Raw genomic sequence first — 16,346 nt, 5'->3', positions numbered from 1 at the left:
GTCTTTTTGGGTTGGCTTATGTTCTGAGGCTTGATGGGTCTGACTTTAAGTTGTAGGGCTTCTTCTCAGGCCCAGGCCTGTTCCTTTCTCCTTTCCTGCATTCCTATAGTCCCTGGTCCTCTGATGGCTTCTGTGGCTTCTAAAGCTAACCCACTGCTGACCTCAGGTTTGCCTCCCCTAAGCATGGCTGCAGAGGGCAGTACTGTCTCCTCAAGACCCTTATAGAGTGTGGCCACTCAACTCTTCAGGGAAATGGTGGCAGGGTGTGACAAAGACCACATATGAGGCATGGCATAGGTGCCAGGGTCTCACAGTATTCTCACAGTTGAGGCTTCACACTTGACCTCCCAGTTCCTTCCAGAAAGACCTTCCAGCTTTACCTCTTACCACCTTGAGGGTAGCATTTGAACTCCCTGCCCCCAAAAAGGCTCTTTTCATTTTCTTTGCATGGTACTTGAGGCCCAAAGCTGGGCAGAACAAGAGGGCCTGTGTCCATGGGCGTCTCTACTTCTGGAGACCCTATGTTGGCTGCACGATGCTGAGGGACTGTCAGCCCACAGAGGGATAGGTGGGCGTCATGGTGGGTGACACTGGCAGCTCCCTCCGCTCCTGTGGGCCTCCCTTGCCGTCTTTGGGCATGGTCAATACAGGGGCCACTGGCATGGCACAGGCATTGCTAGGAGCTTTCAGGAGGAGTGGAAACTGGTGACATGAAGTTAGATACTGGGCCTTTAAGCAAATGCTCAGAATCATCTTACCCAGCACTAAATATCAAATGAGTCAGCCTCCTCCCCCCTCTCCCCCCCCAAATTTCCTGGAAATGCAGGGAAGGCTGTCTGGGGGCTGCCTTGCTCTGCCAGCAACTGGAACCCAGAACCACCCTGTAATCCTGGTCCAGCCGCCATTGCCGGGATAAGCCCTGATGCTGTTCAGTCTCAATGCCTTTTATGGGAGGGAGACAGGGATGGGCCTCAGTGCTCTCTCCCCACCCCCAGTCCTTTATTTGGCTATGATGGATTTTGGAAGAGATGCTGTCCTTACACCTTGATGATGTGGGTTGCTTCCACTGTGACCCCTCCCTGCACCAACACTTGCTCTTCTCTATAGCAGGCATAACTTGAGGGGGCATTTCCGAGAACAACCAGATCTAAGTAAAAGCGGACTCCACACCTTAGTACTTGTTAGCATATTCTGGAGCCAGGGGTATGTGGCTCAGTCCACACATTGGCAGGTGAGTCTGTCATTTCTACCAGGTGAGTCAACAGAGATGGAACATTCATTTATTTGGGCAAATCTGTTACTGTTGGAGTCGTTCTGAGAAACCCAGCATGCAGTGGTCCACCCCTGGGGGCTGGGGGGAGAGGAAAGGCTGATGAAAGCAGCAAAGAAGGAGAGAAGAGGTGGCAGGCTGGACCTCCTGGATGCATGGCTAAGGGAGGGGGGCAGGCCTGCGGATAGGCAGAGGAGCAAAGCAGAGCCAGGACAGATTCCAGAGGCTTGGTTTTATTGTCCAGGTTTTTTTCCTCAATGAGATGCCATTAGCTGTGGTGGCACTATGCATGGTCATAGGACAGAGCAGAGCTGCCGAATGGAGAGCTGGGTATTGGGAAAAGCCATCTCTCAAGGTGTGTTCCACTCATAGGTCTCACTCCATGGCCCACCTCAGGCCCCCCAGAGGTCCCTGAGAAGGCAGGCCTGTGGTGCGGGGCTTGCCTGAGGCTCGGCTGGGGCTGACACTGACTGGAGAGGGAAGGGAGAGCCTCCTGGAGAAACTTGGGCCAGACTGCATAGCTCTGGGGCTCCCCCTGGCCTGCCTTACTGCCTCCAGGTCAGAGTTCCAGAAGATCTTAGGAGCTTGGGACAGCTTGGGAGGGGGCTTTTCCTCCTCTGCCAACGTCTCAACTGCTGGTTCAGGCAGTGACAGTAGGCTCCCATTTTTAGCCTCCTCAGGTGGGGAAGGATGATGGACCATCCCTTCTAACCCCTCTCCAACCCTCCATTAGCACTGCTCCCCAGGCAGAATCTGCATTTCCTCTGGACCATGACCAAGGGCCAAGGCCCCTAGGGGACTTCTGCAGTGGTAAGAAGACAGCTTCTTGGCTATGGCAGAGTGCTCCTGGAGATGCTTCGTTCTCTTTTCACGTGATGGACCCCAAATGCTTGGCAGTGCCCTCACATCCAGGGTCTTCAGGTGCCTCCCTGCCTGCTGAGGGATATGCTAGGCCCAAATACACTGCATCCCCTCCTCATCGAGGTCTCTCCCAGGCCTCTGGTTCTGGTGGGTAAGGATGACCCCCCCCAGTGACTGGTACTCCTCCATCCTACAACCCCTCCCATGCCCTCACTCTTCATCACGCCCCCAACCCTGGCTTCCCTTTTCACAAATCTCCAAAGAAAAGGAAGGATATGCCCTAAATAAACTAGACAGAAGCAGCCCTGGAACAAAGAGGACAAAAAGCCAGTGGCGTGCGGAGAGGATGTGAGGTGGCAGTGGGGGAGTGGGAATATAATGGCATGCAGCACTGGGGTTCCTTATGAGGGGTGTGTTCCCCATGTCCCCCCTCCTCTAGGTGTGTGAGGGAGGGGGGTGAGGGTGAGGCAGCTCAGAAGTAGGATCTCTGGACTGGGCCTTGTGGCTTCCTGTGTCCTCCGTGGGCCCAACCAGTTACAGGGAGATGAAGTCCATGCCCTGCAGAAGGGGCAGGGAGAGCAGGGGCAGCAGCAGCCACGAAGTGTTCTGGGCCAGCAGGCTTATGCCCCCACACTTGACCAGCTTGTCTGTGGAGAGAGAATGGGGTAGAGGGGTAGGGCGGGAATGAAGAGGGACCAGGACTCAGGCAGCCACAGGCCCAGAACAAGGGCGCATTTCCTTGGGGGAGGCAGGAGCCATGATGTCTTAGCTGGAACCAGAGCCAATCTGGTCTAAGAGAACCAACCAACCATCTTTCCCATTTGCTCGTTCCTGAGCCCTTGAACAAACATATCAAATCTTTACTAAGCATCCTCATAAGAAAACTGTGGGTGAGGTAGCTGGTGAAAACCCTGTTTTCCAGGTGGGGAGAAGGAGGACTGGGGATGCCAAGTGATTTGCCTGCAATCATGGTGGAAGCCTCTGCTACACCATTCTGCCTGGCTGTCCCCTTAGCCCTTCCCCCGTTCACACTGAAGGCAGTTATTCCTCAGTGCACAGACAGCAGTTCGGGGAAGGGGAAAGAGGTTATGGGGCCCTTCTCCTCTCTGGCCTAACCAAGGGGAATGCCTGCTGTCTTAGGCAGCCCGTTCCTCCCCAGCCTGCCTCTCTCAGCTCACTGCCCTGCTGGGGGTTTGCCTCACCTCTGAGCACAGTGACATTCTTGCTGAAGCTGGGTTGCTGGCTAGAGAGGCGGAGTTCACATGTGTACAACCCTTCGTCCTTGGTGGTGAAGCCAGATAAGTAGAGGACCTTCATGTTGTATTTGTTGGTGAAGTTGGTTCGGGAGCGGTATGTGTGCTCAGGCACCCCCACAGTGCTAACGAGCACGTGCTTTTTTGAATCACGGGTCAGGCTGAACTCGTATTGGATGGACAAGCTGGCGGTGGTATTCTCATGGCGGCAGTCCAGACGAAGACTCTGGTCCACCAGGCAGGCTGTCAGGCTGGTCACCTTCTGCCCACTGGCCACCTGCAAGACTGGCAACAGCAGTAACCCCTCTGAGTTGGGAGGAATTGTAGAGCAGGGGCCTCCCACCCACATTAATAGTGGGGAAGGGCCTGGCTAGGGAAGGCACAAGGATCTGCTCTCTGAGCACCTTTCCCCACCGCAGAAGTCCCTGAGGGCCACTCCAATTTCCCTGCTGCAGACTCCAGCCTCCTTCCCTCAGCTCCTCTAGTCCTGGGTCCCACCACTGTGTCCCAGGGCAGGAGACCTTGGGGACTTGATGCAGGTTCCTGTTCCCATTCAGAGATTCCAACTCAGTACGGGGTAGGCTTAGTGAAATGTGTTTCCAAAACCACCTCAGACAGTCAGAAGATCAACTAGGTTGCTCCGCTGACTTAGTGATGAAAAACAGCCCCCTCTCCCTTAGTCGCCTCTACCTCTGAGGACATGAGGACGAAGCTGCCTTCTTTGAAGGGAAGGAAGCCACGGTGTTTGGATCCCAATCCTACCCCTGCCCAGTACCTGTTAGCAGGAGAGTGATGCCGATGGCGGGGTTCATGGTGCTGAAAGCTCAGTTCTGGACCTGGGGGTGAGAACAGGACAGGAATCAGCCACAAGAGGAGGCACACTTCCTGCCGAGGGCTGGGGGCCCCTGGGAGACATGCTATAATGGCTGCAGCGGGCATCCCAGCCCTTCTCTGTAACCCTCTCCCCTCCCTGCTTCTCAGTGAGTGGGACATTGCCACATGTTCTTTTCCCCTCAGGGAAAGCAAGAGGGGGAGGGAGAACACACCCTATGATGGTGTGTGTCTGTAGTGAACACTAGCTGGATCACTTTGACTGACTTTACCATTTCCTTTTCAGGAACGCAGGAGCTTCCTATTTTGTAATTGTTGTAGAATACATGTAACACAAAATTTGCCATCTTAACCATTTTTAAGTGTACGGTTCAGTAGTGTTAAGTTCATCTACATTGTTGTGCAACCAATCTCTAGTATTATCTTGTGATACTAAAACTCTCTACTCATTAAACAAAAACTGCCCATCCAGGGACTTCTATTTCTTGTTCAGAAGAAAATCCCCAGTGTCCAAACAGTTCCTGGCACATAACAGATGCTCCAAAGATATTGAATGAATGAATGAATCTGAGCTTTAGATACCCACAGGGGTTGTGATGTCATTAAGAAAAAAATGACAAACATCTGGCACTATGCTCCCTAGTAATTGGTCCACACATTAATTTCCCTTCTCTTAGTGACTGTGTTTAGGGATGGTGTCGGGTGTGTGTGGCTAAGGTACTCCAAGATTGGACTGTACTTGGCACGTGCAATGGATGTTCCCAGATGTGTGTGAGGGAAAGTAACAGTGCTCTCCTATTGCATATGTTGTCGCATTGCATAGAAACCAAGAGGTTTCCGAATGCCCAGCTCTCTGGGCAGGATTCTTGATCCTGCCGTTTTCCAGTCTGGCTTCAGCAGCCTCACTGCCTAGGCTCTCTGCCCTGTCTTTATTTTGCAGGCGAGTCTGGACCAACATCCTGGCGAGGTGGCTCGGAGCAGGTATCTTCGCCTGTCTGCCGCGGTGCTCGCCAGGGAGAGGCCACAGGAGTGGCGCGCGCGGGCGCGTGTACGCCAGGCCCTGCCCTGGTGCGTGAGCCCGGGTGCGCAGAGCACGCCGCTCGCGGTGTCCAGGGTTCCCGGAGCTCTGTCCTGTGGCGGGGCGAGGCTGGGGTCCCGCGGCGTCTGCGGCTACCATTAATACCCCCTGCGACCCCTGCCTAGAGGGACTCGGAGGAGTTGTCGGAAAAGAAAGGGGGTCGGCCTCTGGTTTTGATTGTCGGACACTGAGTTACCGAGGAGGGGTGCGAGCTTGGATCTAGGAGGGGAAACCGCGGCTAAAACGAGAAAGGGAAATGGGGCTGGGGCTGGAGGGGGATGTGGAGCCAAAGCGAAGGTTAGACAGCGGTGGGGGAGGTACAGCCTGTTTTCATTTCCTTTGCCTTAGGATCTTCTCAAGCCAGAACCCAGAGAAGCTCTGCGCTCCCTCCCTCTACAACGCCAGTTCGACTAGCCCCACCCTTGCTCCTTTTCCGTATTCCAATCTTCTCCTTTCCCAATTGAGGCACCCCTTCCCCCTCTCTCATTTTCCAGTTCTCCCCTCCCTACCTGCGGCCTTCCTCCTAGTCCCCGCCCGCGGCACTGCGGTTTCCCGTTCCTCGGATACCCCGCACCCAGCCCGCCGCGAGATCGGTCACACGGCAGAGATTCCCTCCAGCTTGCCATCCTCTGTTCTCTACCCCCAATTCCAACGCTCCCGTCCTCTGCCTTTTGCCAGCTGGGTTTGGGGACTTCTGGGTGGAGAGTGGAAGCCTTGGCGCCCTTCCTCCCGGTTCTCTTCTAGCGCCCCAGCTCCAGGCAATCATCCTCCCCCGCAGCGGGCGAAATCCCCCGCTGAAAGGCAGGGTGCGATGCAGCCGCTGGCCCACAGCGGTTGCGTCTGGCTCCCGACCCTGCCGGCTCCAGACCCCACCCCAACCAAGCACTGCGCGATTCCTTCCCAGGGCGTCCTCGGACCGTTTTTCGAAGCCTCGGATAAGGAGGGCTTGCAAGGGCACCTGAAGCCTATCCCTGCGCCCCGATCCCGCCCTGACTCCGGCTCCAACCTGGGCTCCGGTCCTCCGCTGCTGCAGCCTCCTCGAAACACACCGCCGCCTCCAGTTGCTGCAACTTGCCGGGCGCCCGCAGTTTTCACTAGGGGTGGGAGAGGAGGAGCAGGGGGCTCGACCAATCAGAGGCTGAGGGGGAGCGAGAAAGGGTGGCAGAAGGAGGAGGCGGCGGCCGGGTATTGGTGTGGGAGAGTGGCAGTATGCCGCAGAAGGGGGACCTCACACTGTGGCTGACAGCCCTGGCCAGGGACACCGGGGATTTGGGTGGGGCAGCACAGGGGCCGCCTCCCGGAGTCCCTCAATGACTGCTTCCCTTTTAAGGCTTTAACCCTTTCTTCTGGCCTAGGGTTCCGAAGCCTGTGGGAAAACCAAGGGATGAGGAGTGGAGGATGGAGGCCAGTAACCGGTTTCCTCAGACAGTATGCTCCCCTCCTCGTTTCCTTTTCAGCTGGAGCTCACCTCTGTAGGCTCCGGTGACAGGTTTTGGAATTGGTATTTTCCGGGCTTTCTCCAAAGGAAGATGGTGGGGTGCTTTTCCACATTGGAGCAGCCCTTCAGAAAAGCAAGGCAGGCACTGCGCCCGTTTTTTTCCCTGTCCCCAGCCCTGCCCCACCCCCTTCTCCATCCTAGAACACCCAGCCCTTTAGGGGCTTTCTGCTTTGGGGCACTCAGCCTCTCTTAGTTCCTGGGCCGGCACCTCCTGGAGCAAACAGCTAGAAGGTTCTTCTCAATTTGTAGAACTTCCCCCCGCCCCACCTGCCCAAGTCTCTGAGTATTGTATCTGCTTGGTCTTCAGACAAGAAAAGGAGTGCTGCTATCAACCATCCACTGTAACACTGTGCGGGGCATACTGCATCCATGCCCACGTTGGCCCCCTCCCCCAAACAGTCTGCCGGGTTCATGGGTAGTAAGTGGGAGAGCTGGCCACCTGGGCTGTAGAACTCCAAGTCCTCAGTGCTGAGCCGCTCCACAGCTGCGTCCCAGCCTAGTGGGAGGGGAAATTGTGAAACTGTGGGACAGGAGACATGGGACCTACTAGAAAGGAGACCAAACGTTTACGCCCTTGTGGCACCTATCGTAGCCCCATCAATTTGATGTCAGCAGAAGCTCTTGGGTCTTTTTCTTTTTACAGCCAGTGCTGATGACTTGTCTCTTCCTTCCACAGGTGAGGTGAACTTTTTTGAACAATGGATTATTTGATTGATGTGTATTCTCATGGCTGCTTTGTGAATTCTGGTCAGGACATCCTGTGGGCTGGCCCCGCCTCTCTGCAGTCTGCCTGCCCATTCTCCTATTTCTTCATAGAAGTCAGCCCTGGCACCTTTGCTTCAGTTTCCATTAGTGTAATGGCACTGTTGGAAGCCATCCCTGGGCTAACAAGTGGGAGATTCACTTCTCTCTCCCACCCTTGGAGGTTAGATGGTCTCCCAGCACTTAGAGTGATGGAACTTTCTAGCTGGAATGAGTCTCATGTGTGGTCAAGTCCAGGGGTCATTCACTCTGATAAACAACAGGAGCTTTGGGGGCACTTGAAGAAAACGCAGCTGCCCCTGCCCACCTGGGATCTCTCCCTAGTATAGCAGTAGAGCTGTCTGAATGTGCACTTTTTATAGCTCCCCAGAGTCTGGGGACTGAGCACACTGGTCTGGTAAGACCATCATCTTCACAGATCAGGTAACTGGGCTTCTCATTGTCTGTGGGGTAATTTTTAAGGCCTTGAATGTCCTGGCCTGTGGCTGCTGACTTCTACCACTGCCTCATATTTCCCATTCATCTTCCTGCTGCATTCCAGACACTCTGGGCTCCTCCCTGTTTTTCCATGTAGTATGTTTTTTTCCTTCTTAACAACTTTCTGATTCTAAGTCCAGGGATCTTTCCTATCAGAACACAGTTGCTTTAGCTTAGGGCCTAACCTTCCTCTCTCTCTCTCTCTTTCTCTCTCTCTCTCATGCACTGGAGACAGTTCCTTTTTTTTTTTTTTTTTGGAGGGGGTGGATATCGAGAGGCCCCCTAATTACAGAAGATATCCGGCCTCTGGCTGGTATGCTCGGTTTCCACTCCACAGCCCAGTCTCTGAGTGTTGCTGGGTGGAAGGCCTAGCTGTGCTATTTTGATAAGGTTATGAGGACCTGGCCTACTTTCTGGGTCCCCAAGCACTTTACTTCAAGAAGGGAGGGGAATATGGACTCCAGAGGCAATTGTGTATCTGCTAAAGCAAGGTCGCTGGCTGGATGGAGTTAATAGCTCAAATGAGATGATCCAGGAACACAGGGTGGTGAAGGGGAGGAGATTTAAAAATTCCCGTTTACTAGTGGGACAGAATCAAAATGCTGAAAACAAGAAGAATTTAGAGGTATCTACCGAAGGCAAGATTTCCTGACAGGCTACCCTTTTGGTCCCTTAGATCTTTCTTCTTCCACCATCTCTAATTGAGACACATGAGATAAAAACTCCTCTAAAAATGCACAGTCCTGTAGGATGACTAAGGGAATACTACCTATTCACTCTTTTTATTCATGGATTTCATCAGATTGTCTTTATAGAATCACAGAGGTGGCATAAGCCATCCCATCATTTTAGAGCTGGAAACAGAGGCCCAAGATGGCTAATGATTTGTCAAAGGCCAGACAAATACTTTGGAGCACAGCCAGCACTAACTAGATTGCAGATTTCTTGACCCGAGTTACCACGCTCCCCATTGCTCCCAGGGTGGGTCTTCAGACTCCTGCTAGACTAATTTCACTGGTCCATGGTGAAATAAGAAAAATAAGGACAATGTGGGATACTCTGAACATAGCTGTCAGGTTGCCACTTTGTTCCGATTGCCTCCTCTTCACTTTGTTGATGAGGGGGGATTCCCATTCTAGGGTTTTAGAGATGGCTAAACACATGACATCCGACGCTGGACAGATGAAATTAATAGCAGTTTATTAGTGACATAGCTTGATAAGTGTTTGTACATTGGGACTTGCCTTTTTGGAATTCAGTTGCCGTGTGAGGAAGTTTGAGCGAGCCACATGAACTGAGGAGCCTGAATTTATATAAGCTACCATCTGAGATCAGCTAGTCTTCATTTCACCTGCCACATGGTCACAAAAGCATGTGTAATCATAACTGATGGCTTTCGAACATCAAAAGCTCTCCGCATACCCACCGGGACACTGCGCCCTGTGACCTAGACGAACTATTAATAGAGGAGAAGCCCGTCTCCCAGGGAATCCCCCCATTGTGTGAGAAGTTGGAATAGTGCAGAGAAAACATAGCACTACCGTGTGGGAGAAGAAAAATAAGTTGCAGTTGGAGAAATAATAAAACATTCTACCAACAAGTACTGGCAAACAAAAGAAAGACCGCTTTCTATCAACCTATTGCAGAAGTCACTCCTGTAGATGTCTAGGAAGAGAAATAGTAAACCAGTAATCGCCATGAATAACCAAGGCAACAAGATAGCTCAGAAAGAAAGTGAAAAATCTCCAGAGAAGGCACTTAAAGATACAGAAATATGTGACTTAAATGACAGAGAATTCAAGATTGCAGTTCTGAAAAAATCAACGAGATACAAGAAAACACAGATAGGCAGTTAAAGGAACTCAGAAACTCAATCAAAGAACAGCATGAGCATTTTATGAAAGAGATTGAAATCTTAAAAAAGAACCAAATAGAATTTCTGGAGATTAAGAACTCAATAGAAGAAATTAAGAATGAAATAACCAGCTTAGCTAGTAGAGTTGACCAGATGGAGAAAAGAATCAGTGACATCGAAGATAGAAACCTGGAAATGACACAGATTGAAGAAGAAAGAGACTTGAGACTTAAAAGAAATGAAAGAACTCTACAAGAACTTTCTGACACCATCAGAAAGAGCAATATAAGAATAATGGGCATACCAGAAGGAGAAGAAAGAGAGAAGGGAACAGAGAATATATTCAAACAAATTGTCGATGAGAACTTCCCAAATTTGTGGACAGAACTGGACCCTCGAATCCAAGAAGCAAATAGAACACCTAGTTACCTCAATCCCAACAGGCCTTCTCCAAGGCACATTGTATTGAAGCTGTCTAAAATCAACGACAAAGAAAGAATCCTCAAGGCAGCCAGGGAAAAGAAGACGGTAACTTACAAAGGAAAGCCCATTAGATTATCATCAGATTTTTCAGCAGAAACTCTACAAGCCAGGAGGGAGTGGAACCAAATATTCAAACTATTGAAAGAGAGAAATCATGAGCCAAGAATAATATATCCAGCAAAGATATCCTTTAGATATGAAGGAGGAATAAAGACCTTTCCAGACATACAGAAGCTGAGGGAATTTGCTAATACACGACCTGCACTACAAGAAATACTAAAGGAGGCTATTCGACCACCATCAACAGGGACAATTTGTGGCAACCAAAACTCAAAAAGGGGAGAGTAAAGGCCTGAACCGAATATGGGAATGGAGAAAGTAAGCGTGCTGAAGAAAATGGAATACTCTAAATATCAAACTTTCTTTTACATAAACTTAAGGGTAACCACTCAAAATAAATCCAGAATTGAAATATATACTGAAATAAAAGAAGAAACAGAGGGAAACATCATAGAATACCACCACACAGAAATAATAGACAACAACAAAAGGCAAAGAAACAATGGAGACACAGCCTTACCAGAAAACTAAAGATAGAATGACAGGAAATCCTCACATATCAATAATCACCCTAAATGTAAATGGACTGAACTCACCAATAAAAAGGCACAGAGTAGCAGATTGGATCAAAAACTAAACCCAACCATATGCTGTCTCCAAGAGACACATCTCAGCTACAAGGACAAGCATAGACTCAAAGTGAAAGGGTGGAAATTGACACTCCAAGCAAATGGTACCCAGAGAAAATCAGGTGTAGCCATAATGATATCAGATGAAACAGACTTCAAGGTGAAAAAGATAACAAGAGACAAAGATGGACATTTCATAATGGTGAAGGGACTGTACAACAAGAAGACATAACAGTCATCAATATTTATGCCCCCAATCAGGGAGCACCGAAATACACCAAGCAACTACTAACAGAACTAAAGGGAGAAATTGACCAAAACACAATTATACTAGGGGACTTAAATACATCATTGACAGCTATGGATAGATCATCCAAACAGAAAATAAATAACGAAATAGTAGCCCTAAATGACACATTAGATGAAATGGACATAATTGACATTTATAGAGCACTTCATCCTAAAACATCAGACTATACATTCTTTTCTAGTGTACATGGAACATTCTCAAGGATAGACCATATATTGGGACATAAAATCAGTCTCAACAAATTTAAGAAGATTGAAATCATACCATGCATATTCTCTGATCACAAGGCTTTGAAATTGGATATCAACTGTAAAAAGAAAGCGGAAAAACACAAATACATGGAGATTAAACAACATACTTTTAAAGAAGGACTGGGTCAAAGAAGAAATTAGAGGAGAGATCAAAAGATACATAGAAACAAATGACAATGAAAATACATCCTACCAAAATTTTTGGGATGCAGCGAAAGCAGTTTTAAGAGGGAAATTTATCTCATTACAGGCCTATCTCAAGAAACAAGAAAACTCCCAAATAAATAACCTCATGTTACACCTTAAAGAACTAGAAAAAGAAGAACAAGTAAAACCCAAGGTCAGCAGAAGAAAGGAAATAATAAAAATTAGAGCAGAACTAAATGAAATAGAGAACAAAAAGACAATAGAAAAAATTAATGTGACAAAGAGCTGGTTCTTTGAAAAGATTAACAAAATTGACAAACCCTTGGCTAGACTTACTAAGATCAAAAGAGAGAAGACACTGATTAACAAAATCAGAAACGTAAAAGGGGAAGTTATCACGGACACCACAGAAATACAAAGGATCATCCAAGAATACTATGAAGGACTATATGCCACCAAATTCAACAACCTAGAAGAAATGGACAAGTTCTTAGAAACATATAGCCTTCCAAGGCTGAACCATGAAGAACTGGAAAATCTAAACAGACCGATCACCAGTAACGAAATTGAATCAGTCATCCAAAACCTTCCCAAAAGCAAAAGTCCGGGACCAGATGGCTTCACTAGTGAATTCTACCAAACCTTCAAAGAGGATCTAATACCAATTCTGCACAAACTCTTCCAAAAAATTGAAGAAGAGACAGTACTCTCTAACTCATTTTATGAGGCCAACATTACCCTGATACCAAAACCTGGTAAGGACAGCACAAAAAAAGAAAACTACAGACCAATATCTCTAATGAATACCGATGCAAAAATCCTAAATAAAATTCTAGCAAATCGAATACAACAATGCATTAAAAAGATTATTCATCACGACCAAGTGGGGCTCATCCCCGGGGCACAAGGATGGTTCAACATCCGCAAATCCATCAATGTGATACATCACATAAACAAAATAAAGGACAAAAATCATATGATTATATCAATTGATGCAGAAAAAGCATTTGACAAGATACAACATCCATTTATGATTAAAACTCTTAATAAAATGGGTATAGAAGGAAAATACCTTAACATAATAAAGGCCATATATGACAAGCCCTCTGCTAATCTCATAATTAATGGAGAAAAGCTGAAGCCCTTTGCTCTGCGTTCAGGAACACGACAGGGATGTCCCCTATCACCTCTGCTTTTCAACATAGTGTTGGAAGTCCTTGCCAGAGCAATCAGGCAAGAGAAAGAAATAAAAGGCATCCAAAAAAAAAAAAAATCATAACTGATGCCACATAGAACAGACATGAACTGCCCCAGATAGCTTACTATGGTGGTCCTAAAACCTGTATAAAATTTTTTGATATTCCTCCATCAAGAAATGAAGTCTATGTCTTCTTAAATCTCAATACTTTAGCCAATAGAGTATGGCAGAAGTGATGATAGAAGACTTGCATTTAAGTCTTAAAAGGCCATATAGCTTTTACTTTGTTTGCTGGAACACTCACTCTTAGAGCCATCCTGTAAGATGCCTGACTACCCTGAGACTGCCATGCTGTAAGGAAGCCCTACTCACATGGAGAGGCATTGTGTACCTATGAAATTAGCCTTCATAGTCATTTCAACCCAGGCTTCAGACATGTAAATAAAGAAGCTTCCAGATCATCCTAGTCCCAAGCTCTTTGAGTTGTCTCTTCTGGCTGTTTCAGTTTTCATGCTGGCCCCAGATATTATGGGACAGAGACAAGTCTTAATTCCTGACCCATAGAAGCCATGAATTTAATAAAACAGTGGTTGTTTTAAGCTGTTGTTTTAGGTGATTTGTTATGTAACAGTAGATACCTGATACATGTGTGGTGCTGTCTTAAAAGCCTAAACATGTGGCATTGGCCTTGAAACTGGGTGGTGGGTGAAGGCTTGAATAAAAAGCAGCGAGGAGACTGTTGTACAGGCTGGAGGAACAGTGAATGAACTGTTAGGAAAGGATGGAAAAGTAGTAAGGAAACGCTTGGAAGCTGCATCACGGGTGATTCCGTTACACAGTGGTGAAACATTGGTGAAAATGTTGCTGTGGTAACTTAGGAGATAGAAAACGTGTCTAATGAATTTGTGGATTTTGCTGAAGAAATCTAGAGATGGAATGTTGGAAATGCCATTTGGGTGCTTCTAGCTGGCATAGGTATTTTCAGAGAGGGATGAGCTAAATAAGGATCTGTCCAGTTTGCTGGACTGGAAGAAAAAACTCGTTCTCATTTCCCATCTCTCCAGCAGGCAACAGATTCTCAAAGTAAGAACTGGTCTAAAGGTAAAGATTAAGTCAAGGGTATGATTGTAGAATCTTTGTTAAGACCCCAGGGAGATTTAAGATGGTGCCTAGGTTTCTAAGAATATTAAGGATGTTGTGTCATAGCCCAAGTAGCATTTTCTTGAAATTAATTATTTGTGTGGCTTTTGGTGCATGAAGCAAACCCAATAAATACAGAAAACCCAAAAAGTTTTAAAGAGTATTGTATTGGCAAAGACTCTCAGTTTCGGCTAAAATGGACTAAAACAGTTAAAAATGAAAAGAGGCCTGGGGTGGGGGTGGAGAGGGAGGGGTCAGCCCAACATTCTATGGGCAGAAAGCTGGCTAATATTCACACAGGCCTGTTCTTACAGAAAAGAAAATCCTCTCAGAGGGCAGAACTAAGAGCCCAGAGGGGATAACTAGAAGCCAAGGAGAACTGGCCTCTATTCAAGCAACACTCCCTGCCTCCAGAGTAGAGGTCCTGAGAACCTCTAGTCAGATTTCAGAATTGCTTTGCATCAGTGATTGCAATGTGCCTCCTATTGCCCCCCCCCCTTTAATGGGAGCATCTATTGAGTTTTTTCTGTGCCTGTTTCACCATGTATGCTGGGAACATGGGGGGCAGATATCTAGTCTTGTTAGTTCACAGGTCTCTGGATGAAGAAGAGCAACACCTGAGGGTTGTACCCCAGGAGATGCAGCCACAGCCGCACCTGCTGCACACTATGAGAGCATGGATTTTGAGCATGGTGTCATGATTAGATACTGCTTTGGGTGTTTGGGAAGGGTGGGTATATTTTGCATGTGGGAATGCTGTGCATCAAGGGTAAGGGACAGACTGTGGTTGATTGCTTTGTTAATGGCCCTCCAGTGAGTCAAACTTCTCCCACATTGGTTCTGGGCTCAGCTATATGACGTGCTTTCACCAGTGGGACTTCAGCAAATGTGATGCAGGCAGAGACTTCATAAGTGCTTGCCCATTAGGGCTTGCTTCGTAGAACTTAGCTGTCATGTGAGGAAACCCAAGCTAGCCACCTGCAGACACCTGAATTGAAGTGCTGTAGCTGACAGCCCACCCAATTGCCAGACGCTGAGTACCCCTTTAGGATCATCCAGTCCCTAGTCCCCTGTCAGCTCACCACAAGCGCATGGATGAGCCAACTTCCTTTGGAGCACAGGTGAGCCTCCCCAGCTCATCAGTGACCAAGCTGCTGACTCACAGAATTGCTGTTGCCTTCAGTTAATAGTCTGAGTGGTTTGTTACACAATAGATAATAAACCAGGTGAAGAGAAAGAAGGGCATTTAAGGTAGAGGAGACGGCATGGACAAAGACATAGAGAAAGAGCAAAGCAAAGTGGCTGTGGGAAAATATAGGTGGTTTGGGGTTGCTCGAGGCAGTGAGTATTAAGAGGGGACACTGGATAAATGGGGAAGAGCCAGTGGAGGAAGCCCTTGTCTGTTTGGACTGGGTAATGGGGAGTCAGCAAAGTTTCACACTGAAATGGTCAGATAGATGTAGTCTTCAGAAAGATAACTCTGGAGGCAGCATGGGGGATGAACAGAGGGCCACATGGACCCTCTCCTGCCCAGCTGGTTCTTTACTCTTGTAATATTCAGAGCAGAGCTGAGGAGGTAGAAGGCGGTACAATGGAGGAGCAGGTGGTACGATGGACACTTCCTTGAAGTCAGGGTCTGTGTTTGTCTTGCTTACTGTTGTATCTCTGGGGCCTCCTGGTCCTGGCACAAAGTAGATTCTCAATAAATAGTTTTGAATGAACGTAAGAATTAAAAGCAATCAACTACTGTAGGTGCTGCCCATGAAGCAAAAAAAGAGGGCAGTCCAAGGAGGGTTTGAAAGAAAGCAGTCGTTATTTTTCTGGAAAGAAGAAGAAAGGCATTTCCAACAAAGGCAGTCTCAGAAGCAAAGGTGTGGAGGCGTGAAGTGTGTCTGGGAAACTGCACATTCTGAAGTTCCATGGTTTGAACACGGAGTGGAAGGAGGGATGGTGCCTGAGACGTGGCTATAGAGAGAGAAGGAGCCAGATCACAAGAGACCGGATTTATAAAGCTAAAGAGTTTAGACTTTATCCAGTAAGCAGTGGGGAGCCATGGAAGGCGCTACAGCAGGGAGAAGTGTGATGAGACTTGCATTTTGGAGAGATGAGTGGGAACTGAGGCAACGGTGTGGGATTGGAAGGATGCATAGGGGTGGATGTAGAACAACTGGGAGCCCAGGCAGTTCAGTTGAGGGGGATGAGGGCCTGAAATGGGGCAGGAGCAATGGAGCTGGAGGAGCTGG

The 16,346-nt window shown here is 48.1% G+C and overlaps 1 protein-coding gene and 1 long non-coding RNA gene across 12 annotated transcripts in view; one reads left to right on the top strand and one right to left on the bottom strand.

Moving 5' to 3' along the window:
• LOC109437220 (uncharacterized) overlaps positions 1-16,346 on the top strand; it is a 234,836-nt gene that overhangs the window by 41,982 nt on the left and 176,508 nt on the right. The gene's annotated exons all lie outside the window — the stretch shown is intronic.
• On the bottom strand, positions 1,259-6,540 carry THY1 (Thy-1 cell surface antigen). The gene is made up of 4 exons (XM_019716308.2): positions 6,300-6,540; positions 4,160-4,220; positions 3,334-3,669; positions 1,259-2,778 (listed from the first exon to the last, which is right to left on the bottom strand). Exons 2-4 carry the CDS (start codon positions 4,194-4,196, stop codon positions 2,666-2,668), a joined length of 486 nt encoding a protein of 161 aa, XP_019571867.1. The 5' UTR covers positions 4,197-4,220; positions 6,300-6,540; the 3' UTR covers positions 1,259-2,665.

This window comes from Rhinolophus sinicus, linkage group LG06 (assembly GCF_036562045.2).
Source record: "Rhinolophus sinicus isolate RSC01 linkage group LG06, ASM3656204v1, whole genome shotgun sequence".
NCBI lineage: Eukaryota > Metazoa > Chordata > Mammalia > Chiroptera > Rhinolophidae > Rhinolophus > Rhinolophus sinicus.
This window is presented reverse-complemented; position numbering and strand designations above follow the sequence as displayed.